Consider the following 16,897-nt stretch of genomic DNA (forward strand, 5'->3'; position numbering starts at 1 on the left):
ACGGGATGTGGGTATCACTGGCTAGGCCAGCATTTATTGTCCATCCCTAATTGCCCTTGTTCAAAGGGCATTTAAGAGTCAACCCACATTGCTGTGGGTCTGGCGTCATATGTAGACCAGACCAAGTAAGGACAGCAGATTTCCTTCCCTAAAGGACATTAGTGAACCAGATGGGTTTTTACAACAATCGACAATGGATTTCACTGTCATCATTAGACTTTTTAATTCCAATAGATACAGACACCACTATTTTGCAATAAATTCCAACAACATTACTATATCTTCCTGACAACATAGACTGGAAAAATCAGGTGGGAAAAGGTAGCCTAGATGAGGAATTTATAGAATGCTTTTATGATAGTTTCTTAGAATAGAATGTTCTGGCACCAACCAGAGAGCAGGCTATATTAGACCTGGTATTGTGCAACAATATAGGGTTAATTAATGACCTCATGGTGAAGGTCCCCCTAGGTAGCAGTGATCATAATATGCTTGAATTTTACAAATATTTTGGGGGAGAGAAGATTGGGTTGAAGACTAGTATTTTAAACTTAATAAGTGCCATTATGAGGACATGAAAGCACAGCTAGCTAAAGTGAGCTAGGGGGAGGTGGTGGTGTAGTGGTATTGTCACTGGGCTAGTAACCCAGAGGCCCAGGGTAATGCCCTTGGCACCCAAGTTCAAATCCCACCACAGCAGATGGCAAGGTTTGAATCCAATAAAAAAAATCTGGAATTAAAAGTCTGATGATGACCACAAAATCATTGCTGATTGTCATTAAAAACCCATCTGGTTCACTAATGTCCCTTAGGGAAGGAAATCTGCTGTCCTTACCTGGTCTGGCCTACATGTGACTCCAGGCCCACAGCAATGTGGTTGACTCTTAAATGCCCCCTGAACAAGGGCAATGACACCCACATCCCATGAATGAATAAAGGTTAAGGGACAGGTCAATAGAGGTTCAGTGGCAGATATTTAAGGGGATATTTCAGAATACACTGAATAGATACATTCTAATGAGAAAGAAAAATCCCAAGGGGAGGACCCACCATCCATGGTTAAAGACAGTATCAAACTTAAAGAGAAAGCATATGATTGTGCAAAGTTGGGTGGCAGGCAGAAGATTGGACAGAATATAAAGAACAGCAAAGAATGACTAAAAGATTAATAAGGAGGGAAAAAATTAGAGCATGAGAGAAAGCTAGCTAGAGATATAAAGACGGATAGTAAGAGTTTCTATAGATCTCCCAGAAATAGCTGTAAACCAAGAAGAACTCAGGACAATTACAATCACCAGAGAAGTGGTACTGAGCAAATTGTTGGAACTGCGGGCTGACAGATCCTTATGGACTTTATCCTAGGGCCTTAAAAGAGCTGGCTAGTGAGGTTGTTAATGTGTTGATTTTAATTTTCCAAAATCCTCTGGATTCGGAGACGGTCCTATTAGATTGGAAAATAGTGAATGTAACTCTTTTATTCAAAAAGGGAGGGGAGACAGAAAGCGGGAAACTACAGGGTCAGTTAGCTTAACATTCTGTCATAGGGAAAATGTTAGATGTTATAACAGGGCACTTAGAAAAACTCAAAGCAATCAGGCAGAGTCAACATGGCTTTGTGAAATGGGAATCATGTTTAACCAATTTATCGGAGTACTTGGAAGAAGTAACATGTGCTGTGGATTAAGTGGAACCAGTGGATGTACTGTACTTAGATTTCCAGAAGGCATTTGATAATGTGGAAAATGTTGTGGAAAGTGTTGTGGAAAAAAGAAGCTTGGTTGGCTAACAGGAAGCAGAGAGTTGGCATAAGCGGGTATTTTTCTGGTTGGCAAGATGTGATGAGTGGTGTGCCACAGGGGTCAGTGCTGGGGCCTCAACTGTTTACACTTTATATAAATGACTTGGATGAAGTAATGGATGGGATGGTTGCTAAATTTGTTGATGACACAAAGATAGGTAGGAAAGTAAGTTGTGAAGAGGACATACGGTGGCAACAAAGGGATATTGATAGATTGAGTGGGCAAAGATCTGGCAAATGGAGTATAATGTGGGAAAATTGTGAATTTGTCCATTTTGGCAAGGAGAGTAAAAAACAAGCATATTATTGAAATGGCGAGAGATTTCAGAGCACTGATACGCAGAGGGATTTCGGGGGCAGAGCATAAATCACAAAATATTACTATTCAGGTGCAGCAAGCAATTAGAAAGCTAACACAATATTGTTGTTTATTACGAGGGGAATTGAATACAAAAGCAGAGAGGTTACGCTTCAGTTGTACAGGGCATTGGTAAGACCACTTTTCTTTCATTCAGTCATGGAATTTGTGGGTGTCGCTGGCTAGACCAGCATTTATTGCCCATCCCTAATTGCCCTTGAGAAGGTGATGGTAAGCGGATTTCTTGAACCACTGCTGTCCATGTGACATAGGTACCCCCAGTAGTGCTCATAGAGTCATAGAGGTCTACAGCACAGAAAAAGGCCCTTCGGCCCATTGAGTCTGCACTGGTCAAACAAGTACCTAACTATTCTAATCCCATTTTCCAGCACTAGGCCCATAGCCTTGTGTGCCATGGCATCGCAAGTGCACATCCAAATACTTCTTAAATGTTATGAGGGTTTTTGCCTCTACCACCCTTTCAGGCAGTGAGTTCCAGATTCCCCACCACTCCCTGGGTGAAAAAATCCTTCCTCACATCCCCTCTAACCTCCTGCCCCTTACCTTAAATCTATGCCCCCTGGTTATTGATCCCTCCACCAAGGGGAAAGGTTCCTTCCTGTCTACCCTATCTATGCCCCTCATAATTTTATACACCTCGATCATGTCCTCCCTCAATCTCCTCTGCTCCAGGGAAAATAACCCCAGACCATCCAATCTCTTCTCATAACTAAAACTCTCCAGCCCAGGCAACATCCTGGTAAATCTCGTCTGCACTCTCTCTAGTGCAATCACATCCTTCCTATAATGCGGATTCCACGCAATACTCCAGCTGTGGCCTAACCAGCAGTTTATACAGTTCCAGCATAACCTCCCTGCTCTTATATTCTATGCCTCGGCTAATAAAGGCAAGTATCCCATATGCCTTCTTAACCACCTTATCTACCTGTCCCGCTACCTTAAGGGACCAGTGGACATGCACACCAAGGTCCCTCTGATCCTCGGTACTTCCCAGGGTCCTACCATTCATTGTGTATTCCTGTGCCTTGTTTGTCCTGCCCAAGTGCATCAACTCACACTTATCCGGATTAAATTCTGTTTGCCACTGATCAGCCCACCTGACCAGCCCGCCTATGTCTTCCTGTAATCTAAGGCCCTCACTATTTACCACTCTACCAATTTTCGTATCATCCGTGAACTTACTGATCAACCCTCCTACATTCAAGTCTAAATTGTTTATATATACCACAAAAAGCAAGGGACCCAACGCTGATCCCTGTGGAACCCCACTGGACACAGGCATCCAGTCACAAAAACACCCCTCGACCATCACCCTCTGCTTCCTGCCACTCAGCCAATTCTGGATCCAATTTGCCAAATTGCCTTGGATCCCATGGGCTCTTACCTTCGTTATCAGTCTCCCATGTGGGACCTTATCAAAGGCCTTGCTGAAGTCCGAATAGACAACGTCAAATGCATTGCCCTCATCTAGACACCCGGTCACCTCTTCGAAAAATTCAATCAAATTGGTCAGACATGAACCCCCCCTTAACAAAACCATGCTGACTGTCCTTGATTAATCCCTGCCTCTCCAAATATAGATTAATTCTGTCCCTCAGAATTGCTCCCAATAGTTTCCCCACCACTGAGGTTAGACTGACTGGCCTGTAGATTCCCTGGTTTATCCCTTCCTCCCTTCTTGAATAACGGAACCACATTGGCTGTCCTCCAGTCCTCTGGCACCTCTCCAGTGGCCAGAGAGGTATTGAGAATTATTGCCAGCGCCCCTGCTATCTCCTCCCTTGCCTCACTCAACAGTCTGGGATACATTTCATCTGGGCATGAAATTTATCAACTTTAAAGCCTGCCAGACCACTTAGAACCTCCTCCCTTTCTATGATAATTTCTTTAATTATATCACAGTCCTTCTGCCTGATTTCCATACCCACGTCATCCCTTTCACTTGTGAACACCGACAGAAAGTATTCATTTAGAACCCTACCTACGTCTTCCGGCTCCACACACAAATTACCACTATGGTCCTTAAAGGGCCCTATTCTTTCCCTAGTTATCCTCTTAATCTTAAGGTACTTGTAAAATAACTTTGGATTTTCCTTTATTTTACCTGCCAATGTTTTTTCATGCTCCCTCTTTGCTCTCCTAATTTCATTTTTAAGTTCCCCCCTACACATTCTATACTCCTCTAGGGCTTCTGCTGTTTTGAGCCCTCGGTATCTGCCATACGCCTCCCTTTTTCTCTTTATCCAATCCTGTATATCCCTCACCATCCAGGGTTCCCTGGATTTGTTGGTCCCAGCCTTTGACTTTATTGGAATATGTTGGCTCTGTGCTCTCCCTAATTTCTTCTTGAATGAGTCCCACTTCTCTGACGCAGATTTACCTAAAAGTAGCTGCTCCCAGTCCACTCTGGCCAAATCATATCTGATATTAATAAAATTGTCCTTCCCCCAATTTAGAACTCTGATTTCTGGCCCATCCTTGTCCTTTTCCATCACAACCTTGAATCTAACAGAGTTATGATCACTATCTGCAAAATGCTCCCCCACTGATACCTCTACCTCTTGCCCAGCTTCATCCCCTAAAATTAAGTCCAGGACTGCCCCCTCTCTTGTAGGACCTTCTACGTACTGGTTTAAAAAGCTCTCCTGGATGCATTTTAAGAATTCTGCTCCCTCTAAACCTATCACACTATGACGAACCCAGTTAATGTTGGGGAAGTTGAAACCCCCCACCATTATTACCCTATTATTTTTACACTTCTCTGAAATTTGCCTACATATCTGGTCTTCCATTTCTCACTGACTGTTTGGGGGCCTTTAGTACTCTCCCAGTAATGTGATTGCTCCTTTTTTTTTAAGTTCTACTCATATGGCTTCATTTGAGGAGCCTTCTAAGATGTCATCCCTCCTTACTATTGTAATTGATTCCTAGATCAATATTGCGATACCCCCTCCTCTTTTACCTCCTTCCCTGTCTCGCCTGAAGTCCCTATATTCTGGAATATTGAGCTGCCAATCCTGCCCCTCTCTCAACCATGTCTCTGTGACAGCAATGACATCACACTTCCATACGTTAATTTGTGCCCTCAACTCATTTGCCTTATTCGTCAGACTCCTTGCATTAAGGTAAATACCATCCAACCTTGCCAAACTCCCTTATGCCTTAACTGGCCTATAATTTCTATGCCTTCCAGATTCACTTGCTCTCTCTTCTAATTTTGGCTGTGCACCTTCCCCTGCTGAACCTCCTCTCAGGATCCCACCCCCCTGCCAAGTTAGTTTAAACCCTCCCCAACAGCACTAGCAAACTTCCCTGCAAGGATGTTGGTCCCATTTTGGTTCAGGTGCAACCCGTCCACCTTGTACAGCTCCCACCACCCCCAGAAACGGTTCCAATGTCCCAGAAATCTAAAGCCCTCCCTCCTGCACCATCTCTCCAGCCATGCATTCATCTGACCTAACCTCCTATTTCTATACTCACTAGCACGTGGCACTGGAAGTAATCCAGAGAATACTTTGAGGTTCTGTGTTCTAATCTGCTTCTTAGCTCCCTAAATTCTGCTTGCAGGTCCTCATCCCCCTTTCTACCTATGTCGTTGGTACCAATATGTATCACAATCTCTGTCTGTTTGCCCTCCCCCTTTAGAATGCCCTGTAGCCATTCAGTGACATCCTTGGCCCTCGCACCAGGGAGGCAACATACCAACCTGGAGTTGTTAGGGAGGGAGTTCCAGGATTTTGACCATGCAGCATTGAAGGAATGATGGTGCGTTTCCAAGTCAGGATGGTGAGTGGATTGGAGGGGAACCTTCAGGCTGCTGCCCCTGTCCTTCTAGATGGTAGTGGTTGTGGGTTTGAAAGGTGCTGCCTAAGGAGCCTTGGTGAGCTCCTGTAGTGCATCTTGTAGATAGTACACACTGCTGTTGGGAGTGAATATTTGTGGAAGGGGTGCCAATCAAGCAGGCTGCTTTTTCCTAAATGGTGTCAAACTTTTTGAGTGTTGGAGCTGCACCCATCCCATGGAGAGTATCTTGTAGATGGTGGATAGGCTTTGGGGTCAGGAGGTGAGTTCAATGAAGGATGCAGGATTCCTAGCCCCCGATCTGCTCTTGTATTTATATGTCCAGTTTCTGGTCAACGGTAACCCCACGATGTTGATAGTGGGGGATTCAGTGAATGCCATGGTTAGATTCTCTCTTGTTGGCAATGTTCATTGCCTGACACTAGTGTGATGCAAATGATACTTGCCACTTGTCAGCCCCAGCCTGGTTGTCAAGGTCTGTTGAAATGGACTGTTTCAGTACCTGAGTTAGGAATTGTGCTGAACATCATCACTTTTGAGGAATCTGAAGGTAGTTGGGCTGAGAATACTACCCTGAGGAACTCCCGGAGCTGAGATGATTGACTTCCAACAACCACCAGGGAGTTTTCCCCCTGGTTCCAGTTTTGCTAGGGCCCCTTGATGCCACACTCAGCCAAATGCTGCCTTGATGTCAAGGGCAGTCACTCTCACCTCATGGGTTTTTAACAACAATCATTATGGTTATTATTAGACTTTTAATTCCAGATATTTTATTGAATTCATATTTCACCATCTGCCATGGTGGGATTTGAACCCAGTTCCCCAGAGCATTAGCTGGGATTTCTGGATAATTAGTCTAGTGACAATATCACTGTGCCACGGCCTCCCCATCTGGAGTGCTGTGTGCAGTCCTAGTCTCCTCATTTAAGATCATAAAATGTAGGAGCAGAAGAAGGCCATTCGGTCCATCAAGTCTGCTCCGCCGTTCAATGAGATCACGATTGATCCGATAATCCTCAACTCCACTTTCCTGCCTTTTCTCCATTACCCTTGATTCCCTTACTGATTAAAAATCTGTCTCTCTCAGCCTTGAATATACTTAACGACTCAGCCTCTACAGCCCCCTGTGGTAAAGAATTCCACAGATTGACTACCCTCTGAGAGAAGAAATTCCTCCTCATCTTTGTTTTAAATGGGCGACCCCTTACTCTGAGATTATTCCCTCGGGTCCTAGACTCTCCCACAAGGGGAAACAACCTCTCAGCATCTACCCTGTCAAGCCCCCTAAGAATCTTATACGTTTCAATAAGATTCCAAACTCCAATGAGTTCAGGCCCAACATACTCAACCTCTCTTCATAAGAAAATCCCTCCATACCCAGGATCAACCCTTCTCTGGACTGCCTTCAATGCCAGTATATCTTTCCTTAGATAAGGGGACCAAAATTGTTCACAGTATTCTAGGTATGGTTTAACTAGTACCTTGTATAGTTTTAGCAAGACTTCCCTATTTTTATACTCCATTCCCTTTGAAATAAAGGCCAACATTCCATTTGCCTTCCCTATTACCTGTTGAACTTATATGTTACCTTTTTGGGATTCATGAACAAGGACCCCCAAACCCCTCTGTGCTGCACCTTTCTGCAGTCTTTCTCCATTTAAATAACATTCAGCTCCTCTATTCTTCCTGCCAAAGTGCATAACCTTGCAAATGCATTGGACATAGTCGAGAGAAGTTTTACCAGACTAATACCTGGAATGGGCAGGTTGTCTTATGAGGAAAGGATGGACAGACTAGGCTTGTATTTACTGGAGTTTAGGAGATTAAGAGGCAACTTGGTTGAAACATATGAGATCCTGAGTGGTCTTGACAGGGTGGATGTGGAGAAGATGTTTCTTCTTGTGGGAGATTCTAGAACTAGGGTTCACTGTTTAAAAATAAGGGGTCACCCATTTAAAACAGAGATGAGGACAAATTTTTTCTCTGAGGGTTGTAAATCATTAGAACTTTGTTCCTGGAAAGGTGGTGGAAGCAGAGTCTTTGAATATTTTTAAGGCAGAGCCAGATAGATTCCTGATTGACAAGGGGGTGGAAGGTTATCGGGGGTAGGTAGGAATGTGGGGTTGAGATTACAGTCAGGTCAGCCATGATCAGATTGAATGGACCCGGAGGTCTACTTTTGCTCCATAGTCATATGTTTGTATATTCACACACACAAAAAAGTGGCAGAAATGATATTTGGGTTACAATAAGTTGCAAGAATAATTCTGTCCTTTTCCTCCAGAGCCAATTAGAAGATTCTAGATATCCCGAGAGTATCTCAGAGGCAATAACACAAGGTAAGAGGGACCCAATCTTCCACAGTGAGGGTGTGATACTGTGAGGCTGTGATATAGTGAGGGTGTGATGCGGCGAGGGTGTGATGCATAGAGGGTGTGGTATAGTGAGGGTGTGATACAGTGAGGGTGTGATATAGTGAGGGTGTGATATAGTGAGGGTGTGATACAGTGAGGGTGTGATACAGTGAGGGTGTGATACAGTGAGGGTGTGATACTGTGAGGGTGTGATACTGTGAGGGTGTGATATAGTAAGGGTGTGATACAATGAGGATGTGATATAGTGAGGGTGTAATATAGAGAGGGTGTGACACAGCGAGAGTGTGATACAGCGAGGGTGTGATACAATGAGGATGATACAGCGAGGGTGTAATATAGTCAGGGTGTGATATAGAGATGGTGTGATGCTGTTAGGGTGTGATGCTGTTAGGGTGTGATGCTGTTAGGGTGTGATGCTGTTAGGGTGTGATATAGTGAGGGTGTGATACTGTGAAGGTGTGATATAGTGAGGGTGTGGTATGGTGAGGGTGTGATATAGTGAGGGTGTGATACAGAGAGGGTGTGATTAAAATGAGGGTGTGATACAGTGAGGACGTGATATAGCGAGGGTGTGATATAGTGAGGGTGTGATATAGTGAGGGTGCGATATAGTGAGGGTGCGATACAGCGAGGGCATGATAAAGTGAGGGCATGATACAGTGAGGGTGTAATACAGTGAGGGTGTGAAACTGTGAGGCTGTGATATAGTGAGGGTGTGAAATAGAGAGGACGTGATACAGTGAGGGTGTGATGTAGAGAGGGTGTGGTATAGTGAGGGTGTGGTATAGTGAGAGTGTGATACTGTGAGGGTGTGATATAGAAAAGGGTGTGACACAATGAGGATTTGATATAGTGAGGGTGCAATATAGTGAGGGTGTGATATAGAGAGAGGGTGTGATGCTGTTAGGGTGTGATACTGTGAGGGTGTGATATTGTGAAGGTGTGATATAGTGAGGGTGTGAAATAGTGAGGGTGCGATATAGTGAGGGTGCGATATAGTGAAGGTGCGATATAGTGAGGGTGTGATACTGTGAGGGTGAGATATAGTGAGGGCATGATATAGTGAGGGCGTGATACTGTGAGTGTGTGATATAGTGAGAGTGTGATATAGTGAGGGTGTGATACTGTGAGGGTGTGATACTGTGAGGCTGTGATATAGTGAGGGTGTGATGCGGCGAGGGTGTGATACAGTGAGGGTGTGATACAATGAGGGTGTGATACAGTGAGGGTGTGCTACTGTGAGGGTGTGATTCAGTGAGGATGTGATATAGTGAGGGTGTAATATAGAGAGGGTGTGACACAGGGAGAGTGTGATACAGCGAGGGTGTGATACAACGAGGATGATACAGCGAGGGTGTAATATAGTGAGGGTGTGATATAGAGATGGTGTGATGATGTTAGGGTGTGATGCTGTGAAGGTGTGATATAGTGAGGGTGTTATACAGAGAGGGTGTGATTAAAATGAGGGTGTGATACAGTGAGGACGTGATACAGTGAGGGTGTGATATAGTGAGGGTGTGATATAGTGAGGGTGCGATATAGTGAGGGTGCGATATAGTGAGGGTGCGATATAGTGAGGGTGCGATACAGTAAGGGTGTGATATAGCGAGGGCATGATAAAGTGATGGCATGATACAGTGAGGGTGTAATACAGTGAGGGTGTGAAACTGTGAGGCTGTGATATAGTGAGGGTGTGATGCGGCGAGGGTGTGATACAGTGAGGGTGTGATACTGTGAGGGTGTGATACAGTGAGGGTGTGATACAGTGAGGGTGTGATACAATGAGGGTGTGATACAGTGAGGGTGTGCTACTGTGAGGGTGTGATTCAATGAGGATGTGATATAGTGAGGGTGTAATATAGAGAGGGTGTGACACAGGGAGAGTGTGATACAGCGAGGGTGTGATACAACGAGGATGATACAGCGAGGGTGTAATATAGTGAGGGTGTGATATAGAGATGGTGTGATGATGTTAGGGTGTGATGCTGTGAAGGTGTGATATAGTGAGGGTGTTATACAGAGAGGGTGTGATTAAAATGAGGGTGTGATACAGTGAGGACGTGATACAGCGAGGGTGTGATATAGTGAGGGTGTGATATAGTGAGGGTGCGATATAGTGAGGGTGCGATATAGTGAGGGTGCGATATAGTGAGGGTGAGATACAGTAAGGGTGTGATATAGCGAGGGCATGATAAAGTGATGGCATGATACAGTGAGGGTGTAATACAGTGAGGGTGTGAAACTGTGAGGCTGTGATATAGTGAGGGTGTGAATTATCGAGGACGTGATACAGTGAGGGTGTGATGTAGAGAGGGTGTGGTATAGTGAGGGTGTGGTATAGTGAGGGTGTGGTATAGTGAGAGTGTGATACTGTGAGGGTGTGATACTGTGAGGGTGTGATACTGTGAGGGTGTGATATAGTAATGGTGTGACACAATGAGGATGTGATATAGTGAGGGTGTAATATAGTGAGGGAGTGATATAGAGAGGGTGTGATGCTGTTAGGGTGTGATACTGTGAGGGTGTGATACTGTGAAGGTGTGATATAGTGAGGCTGTGATATAGTGAGAGTGTGTTATAGTGAGGGTGTGATACAGCGAGAATGTGATACAGCAAGGGCTTGATATAGTGATGGTGTAATAGAGAGAGGGTGTGACACAGCGAGAGTGTGATACAGCGAGGGTGTGATACAGCGAGGATGTGATACAGTGAGGGTCTGATATAGTGAGGGTGTGATACTGTGAGGGTGTGATACTGTGAGGGAATGATACTGTGAGTGTGTGATATGATTAGGGTGTGATGCAGCGAGGGGTGTGATACTGTGAGGGTGTGATACAGTGAGGGTGTGATACAGTGAGGGTGTGATACAGTGAGGGTGTGATATAGTGAGGGTTTGATATAGTGAGAGTGTGATTCAGCGAGGGTGTGATACAGTGAGGATGTGATACTGTGAGAGTGTGATATAGCAAAGGGTGTGATACAGCGAGGGTGTGATATAGTGAGGGTGTGATATGGCGAGGGTGTGATACAGTGAAGGGTGTGATACAGCGAAGGGTGTGATACAGTGAGGGTGTGATATTGTGAGGGTGTGATGTTACAATGGTGTGATACTGTGAGGGTGTAATATAGTGAGGGTGTGATACAGCGAGATGTGTGATATAATGAAAGGTGTGATACAACGAGGGTGTGGTATAGCGAGGGTGTGATACTGTGAGGGTGTGATATAGCAAAAGGTATGATACAGCGAGGGTGTGATACTATGAGGGTGTGATACTATGAGGGTGTGATACTATGAGGGTGTGATACTGTGAGGGTGTGATATAGTGAGGGTGTGATACAGCGAGGGTGTGATATAGTGGAGGGTGTGATATAGTGAGGGTGTGATATAGTGAGGGTGTGATATAGTGAGGGTGTGATACAGAGAGGGTGTGATATAGTGAAAGGTGTGATATAGCGAGGGTGTGATATAGTGAGGGTGTGATGCAGCGAAGGTGTGATATATTGAAGGGTGTGATACTGTGAGGGTGTGATATAGTGAGGGTGTGATACTGTGAGAGTGTGATACTGTGAGGGTGTGATACTGTGAGGATGTGATATGATTAGGGTGTGATGCAGCGAGGGGTGTGATACTGTGAGGGTGTGATATAGTGAGGGTGTGATATAGTGAGGGTGTGATACAGCGAGGGTGTGATATAGTGAAAGGTGTGATATAGTGAGCGTGTGATGCAGCGAGGGTGTGATATAGTGAAGGGTGTGATACAGTGAGGGTGTGATACAGTGAGGGTGTGATACAGTGAGGGTGTGATACAGTGAGGGTGTGACACTGTGAGGGTGTGATATAGTAAGGGTGTGACACAGTGAGGGTGTGATACAGCGAGGGTGTGATACTGTGAATGTGTGATATTGTGAGTGTGTGATACTGTGAGGGTGTGATACTGTGAGGGTGTGATACAGCAAGGGTGTGATATAGTGACAGTGTGATACAGCCAGAGTGTGATATAGTGAAGGGTGTGATATAGTGAAGGGTGTGATACAGCGAAGGGTGTGATACAGAGAAGGGTGTGATACAGCGAGGGTGTGATACTGTGAGGGTGTGATACAGTGAGGGTGTGATACAGTGAGGGTGTGATACAGTGAGTGTGTGATATAGTGAAGGGTGTGATATAGTGAAGGGTGTGATACTGTGAGGGTGTGTTACTGTGAGGGTGTGATACTGTGATGGTGTGATATAGTAAGGGTGTGATACAATGAGGATGTGGTATAGTGAGGGTGTAATATAGAGAGGGTGTGACACAGCGAGAGTGTGATACAGCGAGGGTGTGATACAACGAGGATGATACAGCGAGGGTGTAATATAGTGAGGGTGTGATATAGAGATGGTGTGATGCTGTTAGGGTGTGATGCTGTGAAGGTGTGATATAGTGAGGGTGTGATACAGAGAGGGTGTGATTAAAATGAGGGTGTGATTAAAATGAGGGTGTGATATAGTGAGGGTGTGATATAGTGAGGGTGTGATATAGTGAGGGTGTGATATAGTGAGGGTGCGATATAGTGAGGGTGCGATATAGTGAGGGTGCGATATAGTGAGGGTGCGATACAGTAAGGGTGTGATATAGCGAGGGCATGATAAAGTGATGGCATGATACGGTGAGGGTGTAATGCAGTGAGGGTGTGAAACTGTGAGGCTGTGATATAGTGAGGGTGTGAAATAGTGAGAGAGTGATACTGTGAGGGTGTGATTCTGTGAGGGTGTGATATGATTAGGGTGTGATGCATAGAGGGGTGTGATACTGTGAGGGTGTGATATAGTGAGGGTGTGATACAGTGAGGGTGTGATACAGCGAGGGTGTGATATAGTGAAAGGAGTGATATAGTGAGCGTGTGATGCAGCGAGGGTGTGATATAGTGAAGGGTGTGATACAGTGAGTGTGTGATAAAGTGAGGGTGTGATACATGAGGGTGTGATACTGTGAGGGTGTGATACTGTGAGGGTGTGATATAGTAAGGGTGTGACACAGTGATGGTGTGGTACAGCGAGGGTGTGATACTGTGAGTGTGTGATATTGTGAGTGTGTGATACTGTGAGGGTGTGATACTGTGAGGGTGTGATACTGTGAGGGTGTGATACTGTGAGGGTGTGATATAGTAAGGGTGTGACACAATGAGGATGTGGTATAGTGAGGGTGTAATATAGAGAGGGTGTGACACAGCGAGAGTGTGATACAACAAGGATGATACAACGAGGATGATACAGCGAGGGTGTAATATAGTGAGGGTGTGATATAGAGATGGTGTGATGCTGTTAGGGTGTGATGCTGTGAAGGTGTGATATAGTGAGGGTGTTATACAGAGAGGGTGTGATTAAAATGAGGGTGTGATACAGTGAGGACGTGATACAGCGAGGGTGTGATATAGTGAGGGTATGATATTGTGAGGCTGTGATATAGTGAGGGTGCGATATAGTGAGGGTGCGATATAGTGATGATGCGATATAGTGAGGGTGCGATACAGTAAGGGTGTGATATAGCGAGGGCATGATAAAGTGAGGGCATGATACAGTGAGGATGTAATACAGTGAGGGTGTGAAACTGTGAGGCTGTGATATAGTGAGGGTGTGAAATAGCGAGGACGTGATACAGTGAGGGTGTGATGTAGAGAGGGTGTGGTATAGTGAGGGTATGGTATAGTGAGAGTTTGATAATGTGAGAGTGTGATACTGTGAGGGTGTGATACTGTGAGGGTGTGATACTGTGAGGGTGTGATATAGTAAGGGTTTGATACAATGAGGATGTGATATAGTGAGGGTGTAATATATAGAGGGTGTGACACAGCGAGAGTGTGATACAGCGAGGGTGTGATACTGTGAGGGTGTGATATAGTAAGGGTGTGATACAATGAGGATGTGGTATAGTGAGGGTGTAATATAGAGAGGGTGTGACACAGCGAGAGTGTGATACAGCGAGGGTGTGATACAATGAGGATGATACAGCGAGGGTGTAATATAGTGAGGGTGTGATATAGAGAAAGTGTGATGCTGTTAGGGTGTGATGCTGTGAAGGTGTGATATAGTGAGGGTGTGATACAGAGAGGGTGTGATTAAAATGAGGGTGTGATTAAAATGAGGGTGTGATACAGCGAGGGTGTGATATAGTGAGGGCGTGATATAGTGAGGGTGTGATATAGTGAGGGTGCGATATAGTGAGGGTGCGATACAGTAAGGGTGTGATATAGCGAGGGCATGATAAAGTGATGGCATGATACAGTGAGGGTGTAATACAGTGAGGGTGTGAAACTTTGAGGTTGTGATATAGTGAGGGTGTGAAATAGCGAGGACGTGATACAGTGAGGGTGTGATGTAGAGAGGGTGTGGTATAGTGAGGGTGTGGTATAGTGAGAGAGTGATACTGTGAGGGTGTGATACTGTGAGGGTGTGACACAATGAGGATGTGATATAGCGAGGGTGTAATATAGTGAGGATGTGATATAGAGAGGGTGTGATGCTATTAGGGTGTGATACTGTGAGGGTGTGATACTGTGAAGGTGTGATATAGTGAGGCTGTGATATAGTGAGAGTGTGTTCTCGTGAGGGTGTGATACAGCGAGGATGTGAGACAGCACGGGCTTGATATAGTGAGGGTGTAATAGAGAGAGGGTGTGACACAGCGAGAGTGTGATACAGCGAGGGAGTGATACAGTGAGGATGTGATACAGTGAGGGTGTGATACTGTGAGGGTGTGATATTGTGAGGGTGTGATATTGTGAGGGTGTGATACTGTGAGGGTGTGATATGATTAGGGTGTGATGCATAGAGGGGTGTGATACTGTGAGGGTGTGATATAGTGAGGGTGTGATACAGTGAGGGTGTGATACAGCGAGGGTGTGATATAGTGAAAGGTGTGATATAGTGAGCGTGTGATGCAGCGAGGGTGTGATATAGTGAAGGGTGTGATACAGTGAGTGTGTGATAAAGTGAGGGTGTGTTACAGTGAGGGTGTGATACTGTGAGGGTGTGATACTGTGAGGGTGTGATATAGTAAGGGTGTGACACAGTGATGGTGTGATACAGCGAGGGTGTGATACTGAGAGTGTGTGATATTGTGAGTGTGTGATACTTTGAGGGTGTGATACTGTGATGGTGTGATACTGTGAGGGTCTGATATATTAAGTGTGTTATACAATGAGGATGTAGTATAGTGAGGGTGTAATATAGAGAGGGTGTGACACAGCGAGAGTGTGATACAGCGAGGGTGTGATACAACGAGGATGATACAGCGAGGGTGTAACATAGTGAGGGTGTGATATAGAGATGGTGTGATGCTGTTAGGGTGTGATGCTGTGAAGGTGTGATATAGTGAGGGTGTTATATAGAGAGGGTGTGATTAAAATGAGGGTGTGATACAGTGAGGACGTGATACAGCGAGGGTGTGATATTGTGAGGGTATGATATAGTGAGGCTGTGATATAGTGAGGGTGAGATATAGTGAGGGTGCGATATAGTGATGATGCGATATAGTGAGGGTGCGATACAGTAAGGGTGTGATATAGCGAGGGTATGATAAAGTGAGGGTATGATACAGTGAGGATGTAATACAGTGAGGGTGTGAAACTGTGAGGCTGTGATATAGTGAGGGTGTGAAATAGCGAGGACGTGATACAGTGAGGGTGTGATGTAGAGAGGGTGTGGTATAGTGAGGGTGTGGTATAGTGAGAGTGTGATATTGTGAGGGTGTGATACTGTGAGGGTGTGATAATGTGAGGGTGTGATACTGTGAGGGTGTGATATAGTAAGGGTGTGACACAATGAGGATGTGATATAGTGAGGGTGTGATATAGTGAGGGTGTGATGCAGTGAGGGTGTGATACTGTGAGGGTGTGATATAGTAAATGGTGTGATACAGCAAGGGTGTGATATAGTGAAGGGTGTGAATTAGTGAGGGTGTGATATAGTGAGGGTGTGATATAGTGAGGGTGTGATACAGCGAGGGTTTGATATAGTGAAAGGTGTGATATAGTGAGCGTGTGATGCAGCGAGGGTGTGATATAGTGAAGGGTGTGATACAGTGAGGGTGTGATACAGTGAGAGTGTGATAAAGTGAGGGTGTGATATTGTGAGGGTGTGATATTGTGAGGGTGTAATATAGTAAGGGTGTGACACAGTGAGGGTGTGATACAGCGAGGGTGTGATACTGTGAGTGTGTGATATTGTGAGTGTATGATACTGAGAGGGTGTGATACTGTGAGTGTGTGACATTGTGAGTGTATGATACTGTGAGGGTGTGATACTGTGAGGGTGTAAGACAGCAAGGGTGTGAGATAGTGAAAGGTGTGATACAGCGAGGGTGTGATATAGTGACGGTGTGATACAGCCAGAGTGTGATATAGTGAAGGGTGTGATACAGCGAAGGGTGTGATACAGAGAAGGGTGTGTTACAGCGAGGGTGTGATACTGTGAGAGTGTGATACTGTGAGGGTGTGATACTGTGAGGGTGTGATATGATCAGGGTGTGATGCAGCGTGGGGTGTGATACTGTGAGGGTATGATAC

The 16,897-nt window shown here is 45.2% G+C and overlaps 1 protein-coding gene across 1 annotated transcript in view; it reads left to right on the top strand.

Moving 5' to 3' along the window:
- Positions 1 to 16,897, top strand: part of LOC144690181 (uncharacterized) — a 56,078-nt gene that overhangs the window by 8,544 nt on the left and 30,637 nt on the right. The window contains exon 4 of the mRNA XM_078557633.1: positions 8,263 to 8,317. Coding sequence (XP_078413759.1) covers positions 8,263 to 8,317 — 55 coding nt within the window. The remainder of the gene's footprint in view (positions 1 to 8,262; positions 8,318 to 16,897) is intronic.

This window comes from Cetorhinus maximus, chromosome 14 (genome assembly GCF_964194155.1).
Source record: "Cetorhinus maximus chromosome 14, sCetMax3.hap1.1, whole genome shotgun sequence".
NCBI lineage: Eukaryota > Metazoa > Chordata > Chondrichthyes > Lamniformes > Cetorhinidae > Cetorhinus > Cetorhinus maximus.